The 17,317-nt window shown below is 44.1% G+C and overlaps 1 protein-coding gene across 1 annotated transcript in view; it reads left to right on the plus strand.

Annotated features, from left to right (window-relative positions):
* The window catches only part of LTBP2 (latent transforming growth factor beta binding protein 2), a 190,793-nt gene extending 175,354 nt beyond the window's left edge, over positions 1-15,439 (plus strand). Inside the window, exons 23-35 of the mRNA XM_007472818.2 lie at positions 2,189-2,311; positions 3,551-3,673; positions 5,263-5,394; positions 5,537-5,662; positions 6,549-6,692; positions 7,173-7,364; positions 7,537-7,620; positions 8,323-8,451; positions 9,226-9,363; positions 9,448-9,612; positions 10,181-10,462; positions 13,576-13,725; positions 14,274-15,439. Coding sequence (XP_007472880.2) covers positions 2,189-2,311; positions 3,551-3,673; positions 5,263-5,394; positions 5,537-5,662; positions 6,549-6,692; positions 7,173-7,364; positions 7,537-7,620; positions 8,323-8,451; positions 9,226-9,363; positions 9,448-9,612; positions 10,181-10,462; positions 13,576-13,725; positions 14,274-14,419 — 1,934 coding nt within the window. The 3' untranslated portion in view covers positions 14,420-15,439. The remainder of the gene's footprint in view (positions 1-2,188; positions 2,312-3,550; positions 3,674-5,262; positions 5,395-5,536; positions 5,663-6,548; positions 6,693-7,172; positions 7,365-7,536; positions 7,621-8,322; positions 8,452-9,225; positions 9,364-9,447; positions 9,613-10,180; positions 10,463-13,575; positions 13,726-14,273) is intronic.
* Positions 15,440-17,317: the final 1,878 nt, after the last annotated feature.

Here is a 17,317-nt window from a genome sequence, read left to right on the forward strand (position 1 = left end):
AGCACCTACTGTGTGCCAAGGAGAAGAGGTGGTGCAGTGGATAGAGCACTGGACTTAGAATCTGAAAGATTCCTCTTCCTGAGTTCAAATCTGGCCTCAGACACCAGCTATACGTTCCTGGGCAAGTTGCTTAGCCCTGTTTGCCTCAGTTTCCTCATCTGTCAAATGAACTAGAGAAGGAAATGGCAAATTCCTCCAGTATCTTTGCCAAGAAAATCCCAAATGGGGTCATGAAGAGTCAGAAACAACTAAAATGATTAAACAATATGTGCCAGGCATTGGGCTAAGTACTGGTGATACAAAACAAGGCAAAAGACAGTCCTTGCCCTCAAGGATCTTATAGTCTAATGAAGGAGAGAACATGCAAACCACTATGTACAAGCAGTTTAGACAAATTGGAGAGACTCAATAAAGGAAAGACACTAGCAATTAAAGGGGCTCCGAATAGACTTCCTATGAGATAAGACTATAGTTGAGACTTGGAGGAGGCCAGGAAGTGGCAATGAGGAGAGTATTCCAGGCATGAAGGAACAGCCAGTGAAAATGCCTGGAATCTGGAGATATATTATCACCTGGGAACAATAGATGGAAATGGTAGAAAGGGTGATTTCAGCTTGGTATAATGTAGAATTCTCTGACCAATTAGAGCTTGTTTATGAAACGATTAGAGTAAATGACTTCTGAAACCTCTCTCAACTTTGAGATTCTGACTTATAACCATGGAAAAAATCTTCTAAATTAACTAATTAAATAAAATTTCCCCAAATAAATAAATAAAATAAAACTTCCCTTAACTACTGCTTTGGCTGCACACAATCAATCAAAAACAAAAACAAAAACAAAAACAAAACAAAAAAACAACTTTGAGATTCTGGGATTCTAGAATTGGCTTCTTTGGGAGGTAGTGAGTTCCCCATTACTTGAGATCTTCAAGTGAGGGAGAAGGCAAGGGAATAGGCATCTACATAATCCCTGCTGTGTGCTGAATACTTTTTTTTTTTTTAAACCTAACCTTCTGGGAGTAGCTGGGTGTCTCAGTGGACTGAGAACCAGGCATAGATATGGGAGGTCCTAAATTCAAATCTGGTCTGATACACTTCCTAGCTGTGTGATCCTGGGCAAGTCACTTAACCCCCATTGCCCAGCCCTTACCACTTTTCTGCCTTAGATACATAGTATTAATTCCAAGACAGAAGGTAAAGGTTTAAAAAAAAAACAACCTTACCTTATATCTTATAATTGATACTAAGTATTGGATCCAAGACAGAAAAGAGGTAAAGGGCTGGGCAATGAGGGTTAAGTGATTTGCCCAGAATCACACAGCTAGGAAGTGTCTGAGGTCAAATTTGAACTCAGGACCTTTCATCTCTAGGTCTGACTTTGTGGTCTATCCACTGTGCCACCTAGCTGCCCTGTGCTAAATACTTTGTTATAAATATTATCTCTTTTGATCTTCATAGAAATTCTGGGAGATAATTCTATTTCCTATTCTGATCACTATTTGAAACTGAAGCAAACAGGTGTTAAGTGACCCAGGGTCACATAGCTAGTAAGTGTCTGAGACAAAATTTGAACTCAGGTCTTCCTGTACTCACAGTTCTCTATCCACTTTGCTACCAGCTGCCTCAAGGCTAAACTGGATGATCATTTGTTGGGGATGTTACATAGTAGAATGCAACTCTCGCTCAGCTATAGCATGGAGTAGATGACCTCTGAGGTCCTGCCTGACCATTCAGTGACTAATTTTATCTCCATCTTTCATCCTTGGGCCAAACCCAGGCTCTTGAGCTCAGAGACTATTATTTTTATTTCTGTATCCCCAGCACCTGAGAGAACTATGTGCCCTTGCCCATAATAGACACAATAAATATTTGTCAATTGGGAAAGGATGTTGTTGTTGAGTGATGTCTGAGCCCATTTGGGCTTTTCTTGGCAAATAGAGTGGAGTAGTTTGCCATTTCCTTCTCCAGCCCATTTTACGGATGAGGAAACTGAGACAGGCAGGGTTAAGTGACTTTCCCAGGAAAGGGTGTGCAGTAATGCAGTTTACTCCCCCTGAAAACATTAAAGGGAATGAACTTTAGGGACTAAGACCCCTACAGGCAGTAAAGAAAAGAGATCCATTGGAGTTTAACCCTCTGGCTATGCAGGGCTCAGGGAACCTACCTTTCCTGATCTTCCCCTACAGATCTAGATGAATGTGCTGGAGAAGAATGTGCACCCCATGGCGAGTGTCTCAATACCCACGGGTCCTTCTTCTGCCTCTGTGCCCCTGGCTTCTCTAGTGAATCTGAGGGCACCAGTTGCCAAGGTAAGTGACTGTGAAGACAGAAGATCAGCCTTCAATAAAGATTATGGCCCTGTTTGAGGGTATAACCAGTTTTAGATGCCAGGAGTTGGGTATCCATTACCATGGGGAAATGGATTACAAGGACCAAAATAGAAGTCAGGTACTGTAGCATACCAGGCATGTTAGCATCTGGGAAGTATGGTTGATGTATTGATATTGTATCCTATATATTCATTTACCGGACACATGGTCAGATCACTTAATGTTCATTGTATAGAAGTTACAGTCCTTGTCAGACCACATTCCTTTGCAAGGTGCATGTCAGGTTAATCTCCACCTCTTTGATCTCGTCATTGTCAATTCAACCAATGTTAAAACCTATGCCATATTACGTATTCATTGATCACCTCCCAATCAATATTCCTAAAACTTCCAATAAATACTGGGGAACAAGCGCAAATCTCTCTGTTATTTCCCTGGATCTTCAGAGTGGTCTGTCCTATTTTTTCCTCCTGACCTCTCTTTCCTCGAGATGCTGTCACCCCCATGCTTACTATTAATCCTCTGGCACTCTTATCCATAGGAGGCATTCAGGAATTCTTACTCCCCACCTGTTTTCTTATTCCTCATATTTCCCATTAATTCGCTGGCACCCTTGCCAGTGGGAAATATTCATGGAGGTCGCAACTCCCCATGTATTTTAACTTCTTGTCTCTGAGTCTTTATTATTCACCTATTTCCTTCAGTCTCCCTTCTCCTCCTCAGGTTATCACCCACAGGTAAAAAATATATAGGGACTGCAGGCCGGTCCTTATAGGTACAAAGCAGCTCAGAAGTCCCTTATCAGACCTCAGAGGAGATGGGTTCTCTCCCCTCAAGGAAAATCCATTCCAAATCACAAAAAATTCTGCCTTCTTTGCCTTTATCTACTACATTGCACACCCAGCTACTAGCTACTATCATCTTCTGCATAAGCTTCTGGTTTGTCTAAGCCTTTCCTGTTTTGAGTTTCAGCTCTAGACTTTTCCATTCATCCATTCATCCATCCATCCATCTCTCCATCCATCCATCCATCTATCCATCCATCCATCCATCCATTCGTCCATCCTCCTGGCCTCACTACCTTTACCCTTACCATCCCTTATCCACTGCATTGGGTACCTCAATGCCCAGAAGGAAGTCCCTTGGGAGGAAGCAGCTGAGAAGAGACTCAACCTTGGGCAGTGATACAAGAGGATGTATTTTGGCTTTCTCTTTTAGATGTGGATGAGTGTGCAGATACAGCCAGGTGCCTGGGAGGGCAATGTCTCAACACAGAGGGCTCCTTTCTCTGTGTGTGTGAGAGTGGATTCCGGCCTTCTTCAGAGAATGGGGAGTGCGTGGGTAAGGACTGGCCTGGCCTAGGACACAATGGACTTGTGCCTCTGTTCAGGACAGAGAAGATTTGAGAGGTAGTATGATAGAATGGAAAGAACCCTGGTTCTGGTCTAAAGATATCGGAGTTTAAACCCTAGCTATAATATTGGTTATCTGTGTGTTCATAACCTTCCTGAGTCTCAGTTTTTTCCTCTGTAAAATGGGGAAAATACTGGTACCACCTGTTGCTGGCTTGTTATAAGGAAAGTCCTGTCTAAATATGAGTTATTATTCTATCCCCTTCTGCCCATCCTTAGCTCCTACCTTTACTGATGAATATCCTAATCTTAAAAGGGTAGGTACTACAGATTTCTAGCAATGGGTGGTCACTGGTGGTCATGCTAGGGCATTGGGTAGTATGGGTATTAGAAGTAATTTCAATTAAATAGGAAAAACTTATTGAACATCGACTGTGTACATAAAACTGAACTAGGGACTAAGAAAGAATACAAGAAAAATAAAAATTTCCTCTCCTCAATGAGTTTATAATCTAGCTATAATTTTCTTTTAAGAACTTCTAAGTGTAGAAGGTCCTGGGTTCAAACAGGTTTCAATTTCAGCAAGTTCAAACAAATCTGTTTTTAGACACTTCCTAGCTGATGACCTGGGAAAATTACTTAATCTCCATTGCCTAGCCCTTATTGCTCTTCTGCTTATGCAGGATTGATTCTAAGATGGAAGGTAAGAGTTAAAAAGGAAACTCTTAAGTTATTTTTCTCTCTCTCTACTTTCCTTCCCTCCTTCCCTCCTTCTTTCCTTCCCCCCTTCCTTCCTTTCCTCCTTCCTTCCTTCCCTCCTTCCTCCCTTCCTTTCTTTCTTCCTTTCCTCCTTCCCTCCTTCATTCCTTCCTTCCTTCCTTCCCTCCTTCCTCCCTTCCTTTATTTCTTCCTCCCTCTCTCTTTCCTTCTTTCTTCCTCTCTCCCTCCCACTTCCTTCCTTTCTCTCTCTCTCTCTCTCTCTCTTTCTTTCTTTCTTTCTTTCTTTCTTTCTTTCTTTCTTTCTTTCTTTCTTTCTTTCTTTCTTTCCTTACCTTCTATCTTAGAATCAAAGCTATGTATCAGTTCCAAGGCAGAAGAGTGCTGAGGGCTAGACAATGAGGGTTAAGTGTCTTGTCTATGCTCACCCATCTAAGAAGCATATGAGACCAGATTTGAATCCAAGACCACCCATCTCTAGGTCTGGCTCTCAATCCACTGAGTTACCCAGCTGCCCTCCACATTTATCTTTATGTGAGCTTATGGAAGCCCTGGGACGGAGGAAGTTGCTCCACAATAAGTAAAAGAAATGGCTAATATGACAAAAACAGACTTGAGACTCAAATCTGGCCTCAGATGCTTCCTCGCTGTGTGATCCTGGGCAAGTCACTTAATTCCACTGGCCTAGCCCTTGCCCTTCTGTCCTAAAGTTGTCACTAGTAAAGAAAGTTAGGGTTTTAAAAAAAAAGGAACAGGCAAGGGTTGCTAAACAATTAAATAAAGAAATGATATTGGGGACCTTGGGCCACACTACTAACTAGATCTGACTCCTATGACCATTCTTCCTTTGGCTGATGACAGATGTGGATGAGTGTAAGGACTTTGGGGACACTGTGTGTGGAACCTGGAGATGTGAGAACAGTCCTGGATCCTACCGCTGCATCCTGGGCTGTCAGCCTGGCTTCCACATGACCCCCACTGGAGATTGCATCGGTAAGCCATGGACAGGAGTCACTGCTGTGGGAAAGTAGGCAAGGAGCCAGGACTGTTACAAGGTCTTGAGGCTCAGGGTCAGGGATTGAGGAGGAATAAACATGGAGGAAAAAGGTCTATCTCCCTCTCTTCCATCTCTCAGACATAGATGAGTGTGCCAATGAGACCTTGTGTGGGAACCATGGCTTCTGTGATAACACCGATGGCTCCTTCCGCTGCCTGTGTGACCGTGGCTATGAAGTTTCGCCCTCAGGCTGGGACTGTGTTGGTGAGAATCTTAAGGACCATGCTTGGAGGAATCGGGCTCTTTTCTCCCTTCCCTTCCTTTCTTCAGGTCTTGGGCATCCTGCCCTGGGAACTCCTGTGGCCTCCTAAATCACTCAGATGATGAATAAGTCCCAAGGAAAAAAGGGGAACCGAGTACCTACCTCCTTTGAGTTTAGTATTGTGGAGGCCTCAGAAGGCCCATTCTCCTGCCCTCAGGAGATGATAGTATGGTTGGTCAAGCAAGTCATCAACAAACGAGGAAAGAAAGCAATGTCAGCATATGAAAAAGAGTGTATGATTTAATGGAAATGACTCTGGAATTGAGAATCAGGTGACTTGGGTTCAAACCCCAGCTCTGTCACCAACTGATTGAATTTGGGCTGATCACTTGGCCACTCTGGGCCAGTTTCCTTCTATCACTCTGTGATTGTATGTACTAAATTTTGTGGGAACTGGAGGAGTAAATCAGCAAAGCCTGATGTTGTCTCAGAGGCCTTCCTGGAGGAAAATGAGGTTTTAGCCAGGGTTGGCTCTTTTCTTTTGCCCAGGAGTCTCAAAGGAACAGGGCAGGATCTACCACATTAGGGCAATTTGCTTTAAAGATAATACCCAGAGCCCCAGAGGAAGATCAAACCTCCTCTCTTTCTTTCCTACTTCTTCCTGATTTTCTTCACCCATTTTCCTATCACTCTCCCCCTCCCCAGCCCATCTTGCTTGCTTGCTCATCCTGGGGATTAAAACTTTGGAGAAGATGAGGCAGTGGGGGTACCAGATTAGCAAAAGTCAAGACCAGGGCAGCAGTGGGACTAGAAGGGATCAGATCATAATCTCCTGCAGAAACTGCCCCTTTCCTTCCTTCTATCATCAAATGTCCTTGCCCTGTACAGATGTGAATGAGTGTGAGCTGATGATGGCAGTGTGTGGGGCTGCACTCTGTGAGAACGTGGAAGGCTCCTTCTTGTGTCTCTGTGCCAATGACCATGAGGAATATGATGCACAAGACGGCCATTGCCGCCCACGGACAGTAGGAGGTAAGGGGTCCGCCTTGCATGGAACATGGGGCAGAAGGGTAGTATTTAGGTATCAGGAGAACCAGGATCAAGGTAAGAGTCAGAACCTGGAGGGAGGAGGCCGGCTAGAGGTCCAGGGGTGTGCCTTGTGTGAGGTGTCAGACAAAAGTGGAGTAGATAGGTACAGGCAGAACCAGGTGGCAGGAAGTAGAGTGAGGCAGAACCTGGAGAGGCCAATTAATGACAAGAAGTACTTCAAGAGGGAAAAAAAGTAGTTTTAGCATCATCTCTAGAGATCAGGCAGATGCTCACCTAGCTTTAAGGGGATGTCTAGAAGACCCATTATTTTTGAACCATAGTTTACTTCAGGGCAAACTTATAGGAAGATGAAAAATACCATTAAATTAGACCCCGACAGGCCTGTCCTAGATGCAGTGTGATCCCTCTGATTGAATCTGGGACAGGAATAGACAGAATCAGACTGATTTCCATCAAATACAGGTCAAGAGAGCATTGAGGGGCCAACTGGGGAACACTTCCCTGGGCCAGAGCGCAAGCTGTGTTACTCAGGACCAAGCAACCAGCCACCTTGCACCACCATCATGGGCCGGAACACCACACGAGAAGAGTGTTGCTGCACCCAGGGAGCCAGCTGGGGAGCCAGCTGTGACCCCTGTCCTTTCCCTGACTCAGGTAGGGGGCTCTGTGAAACCCTGGAACCAGCATGGGACTATGGGGCTCAGGAAAAGCCAGTAAATTTGCTGGGGGGGGGGGTGAAACAAAATGAGCAGGAAGAAAGAAAGGGAGGAGGGGAGGCTTTCACTTGAACTGAGCTCTGGTTTCTCTCTTTACCACTTTTCCCCAGTGGAATTCAGTGAGATCTGTCCCAGTGGGAAGGGATACATCCCTGTGGAAGGCACCTGGATGTTTGGACAAACTACATATACTGGTAAGATCTTTCCCCAGAACTTTCCTCCTCTACTAAATCCTTGGCCATTCCTGCCTCTTGGTCAGGTGGGAAGATCCTCATAGGATTTTTTTTTTTTCATTTGAGATTTCAACCAGGGATTTTGCCATTCAGTGAATAATAGTCAATAAATTGTTTCAGGCACTGTGTCAAGTTCTGGGGGTACAAATACAAATCAAAACAAAGACAGTTCCTGTCCTCAAGGAGCTTACGATCTAAGGAGGAGGACAACACACAAAAGGAAGCTGGAAATTGAGAGGTGGAGGTGGGAGAGAACATACCTCCAGCTTGGGGATAGGTTGACTTTTTTCTACTCCTTGCAGGACTTTAGCTAAAAACATTTTTCAGCTGAATGTCCCCAAGGAAATCTAGAAACTCCCAAACCAATCCCTCTCCCAACTGCACTGCGGATTTCTTTTGTTGCTACCTCCAGCCTCAAGCCCCTACAAGCTACTAGTTTCCTTCTTTCCTGTGTCTGTTACACAAGATCTGCCATCTCAGAAGCTATGACTCTCTCCCACTTGTAGCCACATAGGAACACTGGGGAAGAGGAAGGATGAAGAGAGAGCTGTCCTACCTGTCTCATCCCACATCCAACCTCCAGATCATAGGGGATGAGTCCCCTCATTCTGGGACTTCAGTAGGAGGGGTTCTGTCCCTGATGGCAGTTCTATCCCCATTCAGATGCAGATGAATGTATGATGTTCGGGTCAGAGCTCTGTCACAATGGCCAGTGTCTCAACACAGTGCCTGGATATATCTGTCTTTGCAACCCTGGCTATCGCTATGATGCTTCCCACATGGAGTGTGAAGGTAAGATTTCTCCTCTTTCCCAAGCTTGCTAGACGCTCCATGACACACAACTAATAGATCACCATTTCTCTTGCCCTGAATTGTCAGAAAAGTCTGTCCTCCCCTAGGGAAAATGACATCTTTTCAGGAAAAGGAGCTTCCCTACCTGAGGAAATACCTCACTGGTGGCCCCTGCTGGGTTAATGGCTAGTACTTCTGGGGCGAGGGAACTAGTAGGGCTCTCAGGGCTCCCCCTTTCTTGTCTTAGGAACTCTATTGCTCCTAAGGCTCTCTTTTCTGAACACAAATGGCAGATTTAGCCAGGTGCAGGAATTCTCCTAGGAGGGATCTCCAGGGAAGTAGCCTCTAAAGTAACTAGATGGAACAGTGGATAGAGCACTGGGCTTGAATCAAGAAGACTTGAATTCAATCCTGCCTTAAATAATCACTAACTATGTAACTCTTGGCAAGTCACTCAACCTCTGTCCACCTCAGTTTCCTCATTTGTCGATGGGTTTAATCACCTGTGTCCCAGGGTTTTCTGAAGATCAAATGACACAATATATGTAAATTATTTTGTGCACTATAACCTTCTAAGTAAATTCTGGCTATTGTCATCATCATCACTGTGGGTACAAGAAGAAAGAGCCATGAAGCCATAGCCTTCAGCTAGAATGTGAAGGATGAAGAAACTGGAACATCTTTATTATTGTCAGTTCATAGACTTTGCTGGCCTTTGGTTCCCCCTTTTCCACCCCTGCTCCTGCCACCCAGTCTCTTCTGACTTTCCCACAGATCACGATGAATGCCAGGACACAGCCTGTGAGAATGGAGAGTGTGTGAACACAGATGGCTCTTTCCATTGCTTCTGCAGCCCCCCACTGGTCCTGGACCCCAGCCAGAGGCGATGTGTGAACAGCACGGGTAGCCTGGGTAAGAGCAGGGCAGTGCATGCACCATGCAGGTGGATGGGATAGGACAGCAGGGCCCACTTGATCTCCTTCTGTCCTTTGGCAGACCTCCCAGACCATGACATCCACATGGACATCTGCTGGAAAAAAGTAACCAATTATGTGTGTAGCCAGCCCTTTCGAGGTCGCCGTACCACCTACACTGAGTGCTGCTGCCAGGATGGTGAGGCTTGGAGTCAGCAGTGTGCCCTGTGCCCCCCCAGGAATTCTGGTAAGAGCAGCAGCAGCCTCTTGAATGGTTTAGGGGAAAAGGGAAGGCTGGGTTGGTTACCAGAAGACTGGGGCCAGGGGCAACAGGATACAGAGATTCCCAAGGATTTCCTATTAGCTGGAGAGGGGGTAGAACAAGATGAGAATCTGGGAAGGGGAACAGCAAGTCAGAGTGCCATCACTCTCTGCTGAGCTATGCTTTTTTTTTTCAATTCTTACAATCAGTGCAGTATATTGGTTCTAAGGCAGAAGAGCAGTAAGAATTAGACAACTAGGGTTAAGTGACTTGCCCAGGGTCAGATTTGAACCCAGGACTTCCCATCTGCAGACCTGGCTCTCTTTCCATTGAGCCATCCAGTTGTCCCTGATGCATGTGTCTTAATGAAAATGTAGAGTAGGAGGAATCCCTGCTGGCAGTCCTCTGGAGAGTACCCCCCTCCCCAAGGAGTTTAAATCACATTAATAAGCCCTCTGTCTGCCAGAGGAACAGAGACTAGACTGAGAGTCAAGGAGGCATTAGCTGCTCTGTATTTGTACTCATAGCTTTTCTCTTCTCTTCTCCCTGACAGAAGTTTTTGCTCAGCTGTGCAACGTGGCCAGGATAGAAGCTGAGCGGGAAGCTGGCCTCCATCCCCGGCCAGGCTATGAGTATGGCCCGGGACCTGATGATCTGCACTATGGCCTCTACGGTCCTGATGGTGCCCCCTTTTATAACTACCTGACTCCTGAGGAGGGTGCTTCTGAACCCCCATTCCTGAATACTGCCAGCCACCCAGTGGCCAATCTTCCTGCCCTTGAACCACCCCTACAGCCTTCAGAAGTCCAGCCCCAATTTATGGGTAACCAGCCAGGTGTGTTCTTCCTGCCTGCAGCAATGGTGGGATGGGATCGAGTCCTTGTTCGTGCTTCTCTTTAAACTCATCTCTCTAGTTCTTCTTCCCAAAGTTAAAAAAGGGAAAGCCTGGCCTCACACTCATAGAAATCAAAGGATTGACAGCTGGAAAGGAGCTTAGTACCATTTAGCATCTCTAATCCTCAGTTTTCTCATCTGTAAAATGAGACAGTAAGGAATAGAAGACAAGTCCCAAATCCAGTGCTCATTCCATGATCCTACACTCTCATGAAGAAGCCCATTTAAGGGATTTGTTGTTCAGTCGTGTAGTCATGTCCAATTCTTTGTGACTCAGTAGATCATAGCACACCAGACCCTTCTGTCCTCCACTATCTCCCAAAATCTTTTGCTGTCCATGAGGTTTTCTTAGCCAAGATACCTGGAGTGGTTTGCCATTTCTTTCTCCAGTGGATCACCTTTTGTCTGCATTCTGTCTGTCTTGGGTAATCTTGCACAGAAAAGCTCAGAATTTCATTGAGCTATGCAAGTCCCTCCATCACAACAAAGCATTGAACTGGGAGGAGGATTTAAGGGTAGCAACCTCCATGTTTTAATCATCAAACATTTAAGGAGCAATAATGTTAGGCTAACTAGGGTTAGACACGCAAGCACCTATAATGTGTAGATTCAACACAGACATATAACATGGTCCCTCATCTCAACCAGCGTACATGGAGGATTACATATAGGACCGTCTATGTGTGTATGCGTACCACCCTGGGGTCCATTTTTCTCACCCATCCCAAAGACTGATGGATTAATAATTCATTCAAGAAATATGCATTCATCACCTACTGTGTGCAAGCACTGTGCTAGGCCTTGGGGAAATTACAATTCAGTTGGAAAATTGAATTCAATTATAAATCAAATATACCCTGGTGGTGTTTACAATGAGGGAAGAGGGAGAGAAATATTATATGTAGCATCCTCCATATATCCTCCCGATATGTAAAACCATCCAAAACAAAAATGCTAACTATAAATGAAAAATACAATGTGGTCAGAGAAGTACAAAAAGTGACATAGAGTTGGAGAAAGAAAATGACATTCTAGTTAGTCCTTTAAGGATGGGGAGGATTTCAAAAGGTGACTTTGGTAGAGAGATAGGAAATCCCCACAAAAGGAAAACTGGGAACTAAGGCATAGAGGTAGGAAAGCATAGCATGTATACAAGGGACCATGTTTGTTGTTGAGTCACTTTTTCCAGGTGTGTCTGATTCTTCATGATCCCATTTGGGATTTTCTTGGCAAAGATACTAGAGTGGTTTGCCATTTCCTTCTCCAGCTCATTTGACAGATGAGGAAACTGAGGCACATGGGGTTAAATGACTTGCCCAGGGTCACACAACTAGTAAGTACCTGAGACCAGATTTGAACCCACACAGATGAGTCTTCCTGAATTCACAGACCAAGTGTCCTATCCACTGCTACTTCCAACTGCCCAGATCAAATCTATAGCTAAAATCAGTCTTCCTATAGTGTTAAGGACCGATTGATGGACAGAGCAACTATAGAGATGAAGATACCACCTGTGTTGACTATGGAAAAGTCCCTTCGTTTCTTTCATCATTGAAATGATGGAGTTTAAAGAGCAACTTTTGAAGTAATCTAAAGTGGATAGAGTGCCAGGCCTAGAGATGCAAAGTCTAGGGTTCAAATCTGGCCTCAGACACTTCCTAGGTGTATGGCCCTGGACAAGTCACTTAACTCCATTTGCCTATCCTTTACCAATATTTAGTATAAATTCTAAGACAGAAAGTAAGGATTCAAGAGAAAAAGAAATGATGGAGTTTGCCTAGATGGTCTTTAAAGTTACTTTCAGCTCTAAATCGATGATCCCAGGAAGGAGGCTGTGACAGTTGTCCAGGAAGGTAGGTAGTAATAAAGGATTGAACTAAAATGGTGGCACTGAGAAGAAGAAAAGGCAGCATAATTGAAAGGACACTGGATTTGGAGTCAAAGACTGAGTTTGAATTCTGGATCTGGTAGTACCTGCTACAAGGCCATGTTTACTCGAGTGCTTCCTAACCTCAGCTAAGTCCCACACTCTCAAGGTCTTTTTCCTTATCTCTAAAATGAAGTCATTAGACTAGATAATCTTTAGGCTCGCTTCTAGCTCTAAACTCTAAGATCCAATGAACAAGACAACACCAAAGTTTTCAGAATAGATGACTGAGTATCAGTTATCAACTACCACTAAAATATAGATTTAATTCATTTCTGTGCAGATGACTTCAAAAGCATTCTCTCCAGGCAGACCCAGATCTCCTGAGCTCCAACCACACATTTCAAAGTGCTTCTACAAGGTGTCCTCGTAGCACCTCCAAAGTCAGACCTTCTCATCTTTCTCCTAAAATCTCCTAAAATCCTTATGACTCACTTCTCTTATCTTTTGGTGGCAGTTTTAAGGGGTAAAAGGGTATCAAGACAGCAACTCCTTTACCCCCTTAATACTGCCACAAAGGATAACTATATATTTATTATATATATATATATATTTATGTATTATATGTACATATACTATATAAATTTGTATGTATGTGTGTGTATGTAGAAGGAGACATCACACATTTATTTTATTTTATTTTGCACTGAATGTAATGACTTTATTGATGGAACACAAGATAGGACTTTATGTTCCTCCAGACATAAACACACACACTTTAAAGAGAATCAAAATACATTTTCACTTGGCATTTTTAGGAAAATTTCATGACACCCATGAAGATCATTATTAAAGAGTGTCCTGAAATACTGTAAAAACAGACAAGAAATTAATCACAATCTTGTATAAATTAATTTACCCATTCAGTGCCATACTGAACAAAAAACCTAGAATATCAAGGGAACTAATGGAAGAAAGTTAGGGCTGAGCCAATATAATAAAAATCACAATTCCTTCTCATTTAATTTACTCATTCTCAGTACCATGCCAATCAAACTACCCCAAAATTCTTTCACAGAGCTAGAAAAAATAATGAAATTCATCTGGAAGAACAAAAGACCTAGAATATCAAGGGAACTAATAGAAGAAAGTTAGATTATATGTCCTTTCATCCTCTGAATCCCCAGGAAACTATGATAGCTTTGAAGGTCTTGGAGCAGAGGAGTGTGGAATCCTCAATGGCTGTGAGAATGGCCGCTGTGTCCGAGTAGATGAGGGTTATACCTGTGATTGCTTTGAAGGCTTCCAGCTGAATGCAGCCCAGATGGCCTGTGTGGGTAAGTTGAGAATGGAATACAGGGCTGGGGAGTAGAATTCCTAGGAGAGAGGTACTGTGCCATGCAGTGTAACCTAGTACCAGGCATTCAAGACAACCTGGAGCCGCACTGCTGTTTCTTGGTAAGTCTATTTGAAATCAGCCATCTCTAAGTGCCTAGGGAGGTCTATTCTGTGGTGATTCTGAGATCTGAAAAAAGAGTTCTATACCTGCTACCTTGGAGGCTGGTACAGGACTGTTGCCTTATATTATTTTTAAAATTTTTCTTTAATTATACAAAGAAATAATTTTTGACAATTGTTTTCTGACATTTTGTGATTCAGATTCTCTCCTTCCCTCCACCTCCCCGCCTCTCCAAGGCAGGAAATAGTCTGATATGGGTTATACCAGTGCTTTCACGCAATATATATTGCCTTGTACTTTCAAGGGGAAAGTGTTTGTTCCCTTTATTTAAAGGAGAAAGGCTGGAGTTTGTTCACAAAGGTCACTAAATCAGTCAAGGGAAGCTTTTCCCGCTCCTAACTTCCTGCCTCATCCACTTTCTTATAGATATAAATGAATGTGAAGACATGCATGGGCTCACCACTCTCTGTGCCCACGGTCACTGTAGGAACACTGAGGGCTCCTACCACTGCCAGTGCCCTCTGGGTTTTGTGGCCATGGCAGGTCCCCCCCGCTGTATCCCCAAGGAGTAGCCAAGCGAAGCACTGGCAGCCACCTGGAAATGGCCCGCAGCCACCTGCAAGGGCCCTGCGAAGTCTATCCCAACAAGGAAGATACAATGATGGCAGCAGGAAGGGGGCTGGAGGGTCTGCCTCCAACAAGCCTATTCATCTCCCAACATCTGTCATGGCTAAGGTCCTGAGAGGGCCTGCTTCAGTCATGAATTTCCAGCTTGGCTCAAATACCACCAACTGCTTTGATGCTTCAGCCACTGGTCATGGGGCCCATTTCATTGCCTTTCTTGGCCTTGCCCTGTGATACTTGCTGAGGGAAGAGGCTGTTCTCTTCTCTCCAAACTGTGCATAACTGCAGGGTCCTTTAGCCTCACACTATAGGCATCCCGTTCCAGCTATGACTCTCGGTGCAAACAAACCCACAGCTGGGAAAGGGGCAATAGCTGCCTAACCCTTTGGCTGCTCCTTCAGAGCTCATCGTGCTGGACGGGGATTTAGGGTCTTGCTGGTGACTCCAAAGCCCCTCTTCTGAGGACTTCTGTCTCTACAGGCTGGGCTGGGCCCTTCTTTTGATGTATCTCCATTCTATAGCCAGTTCTGTAACCCCAGGCGGGCAACAGATCCCCCCCACCACAGAGAAACAAGAATGGTGCTGGCCTTCTTGTGCACAGGGGATGCAAGAGAAGGGAAGCAAAGACAGATTCAAATAGGAAATGCTTGAGAGAAAAAGGCAATGGGGGTAGGGGAGAAGAGAAGGAGAATGGGGAGGCAAAGGAGAAAGAAAGAGCCAGATTTTTACATAAGTCTAAAGGAAGTATTTTAGTGGCTTCAGCTTGGTAAACTTGCATCTCCCAGCAGGGCATGGCCCTGTGTGCACCAGTAGCAGGGCTGTTGCAAGATGCCCTCATCTCCAACTGACCTTAGTAAAATACACATAGCTTGTTATAGGAACCAAACCTCTCGTGCTCTCCTTTTTTGAAAACCAGTTTGATGTGTTAAAAATAAAAAAGGTCTATTTTCTGGCCTGTGGATTATAAAGTATGTGTTGTGTGTTTCTTTTAACTTCTATTCAATTCTCTTTCAACTGAATTCAAAGAGGAACTGGGTGCCCACCTAAGGGCAAGACACTGTGTTGGGGGCTGGAAAGAATCCAAAGCTAACAAGCTGAGCAAGGTGGAACAGGGTTGATGGAAGCGGGGTTAATGACAGCACATGATGTGTTTGGAAAACCCCATGCAGTGAAGCTTTCCTAGAATGCAGTGCGCAGAAAGGGAAATTGTATGATCTCAGATTTAATTTTTAATCTCTGAAACTCCCTTGAAAAGGAAAAATGTGCTTTGTGATCTTAACCACTATTTTTTGTTTGTTTGTTTTAACATCCAAATAAAAGGCCTGCTTTAATTTTATCCAGCAATAGTTAGAAAAGAATATATCATATATAGACTGGTAGAAACATCAAAAATCCTTATATAGATTGTCTACACCTAAAGCCTTGTTTGTGCATGTCCTGTAACCACTGCAAGTAGTGGCAAGAGAAGGGAACATAGTAGCTTCCATAAAAGGCCAAATCTTTAGGGAAATGGCGTCAGAGTCAGGTTCCCAACAGGTCCTGTATTTTGTTGCCTAATCTATCAGTAGTTTGAATCTCTATTTCCATAACTAGGTTTCTGCTTCTATATTAGCATATGGACTCAGAAGAAATAATAGCACAAGGGCAGCTCAGTAGATAGAAAGTCAGATCTGGAGTGGGGAGGACCTGGGTTCAAATGTGCCCTCAAACACTTCCTAGCTGTGTAACCTTGGGCAAGTCACTTAACCCCAACTGCCTAGCCCTTGTCCTTCTGTCTTGGAGTTATTACAAAGACCAAAAGGGTTACAAAAAGATTAGCACCAATTCAGTATGATCTTTTCATTCACGCTTATTTGGACCATAATTCAAACTGTCTTCTCCAAGAGGGAATGGCATCTCTTAAGTCCCTGTTCTTGTCCAAATCCTCAAAATATATACATCTCGGCTACTTACTCCCTCTTCACCCCAAAGGATCCAACATGGGCCAAGCTACTAGCTTAAGAGATGCGATTTCCAGTCCTGGTCCTGTTACTTAATCTTATGTGACTTTGAGCATAAACTAACTGAAACTTAATTTCCCAACCCTGGGATCACTAAGGTCTTTTATAGTTCTAAATCCTACTATGGTAAGTGAATTTGTCAGTATGGGCATAAAGAATTTGCAAGGTTTTACATTTTTTTTAGTGGGTTTTGGATAGCTGCTTTCTCAAGGGCAAAATTCAACTTATTTTGAGAATAAAGAAGTGGGTAGAGCTCACAGATGGGGCAGAATAAATGTCTTCTGATAGGCCCCGAGGCTGGAATCCTAGTCTATGAGGGAATTTTTCAGACAGCCAAAGAGGAGGACAATTTGGTGGGAGGTAGAAGGGCAGAGAGGGAAGGAAGGAAGAAAAGGAATATGCTTTTATTAAACACCTTGTATGTACCAAGCACTGTGCTAAATATTTTTATAGATCTCTCTTTGAATCCTCAGACAATAACCCTGGGAGGTAAATGCTCTTATTATCCCTTTTCGACAGTTAAGGAAACTGAAACAGGCAGGTGAAGTGACGTACCCCAAGATGCACAGCTAGGAAGTGTGTGAGGCTGGAAACGAAAGGGAGTGCTGGGGTGGAGGCTGTGGTGATTGGGATTGTGGCAGCTGGCCAAGGCAAAGCAAGACCTATATGATAAACCTAGAGTCAGCCAGGTGGCACAGGAGACAGAAGGCTAGACCTGCAGTCAGGAAAACCTCAGTTCCAAATGGCCTCAGACACTTCTTAGCTGTGTGACCCTGCAAGTCACCTAGCCTCTATTTGTCTTAATTTCCTCATTTAGAAAATGGAAATAATAAGAGTTGTTGTGAA

This window comes from Monodelphis domestica, chromosome 1 (genome assembly GCF_027887165.1).
Source record: "Monodelphis domestica isolate mMonDom1 chromosome 1, mMonDom1.pri, whole genome shotgun sequence".
Lineage (NCBI taxonomy): Eukaryota > Metazoa > Chordata > Mammalia > Didelphimorphia > Didelphidae > Monodelphis > Monodelphis domestica.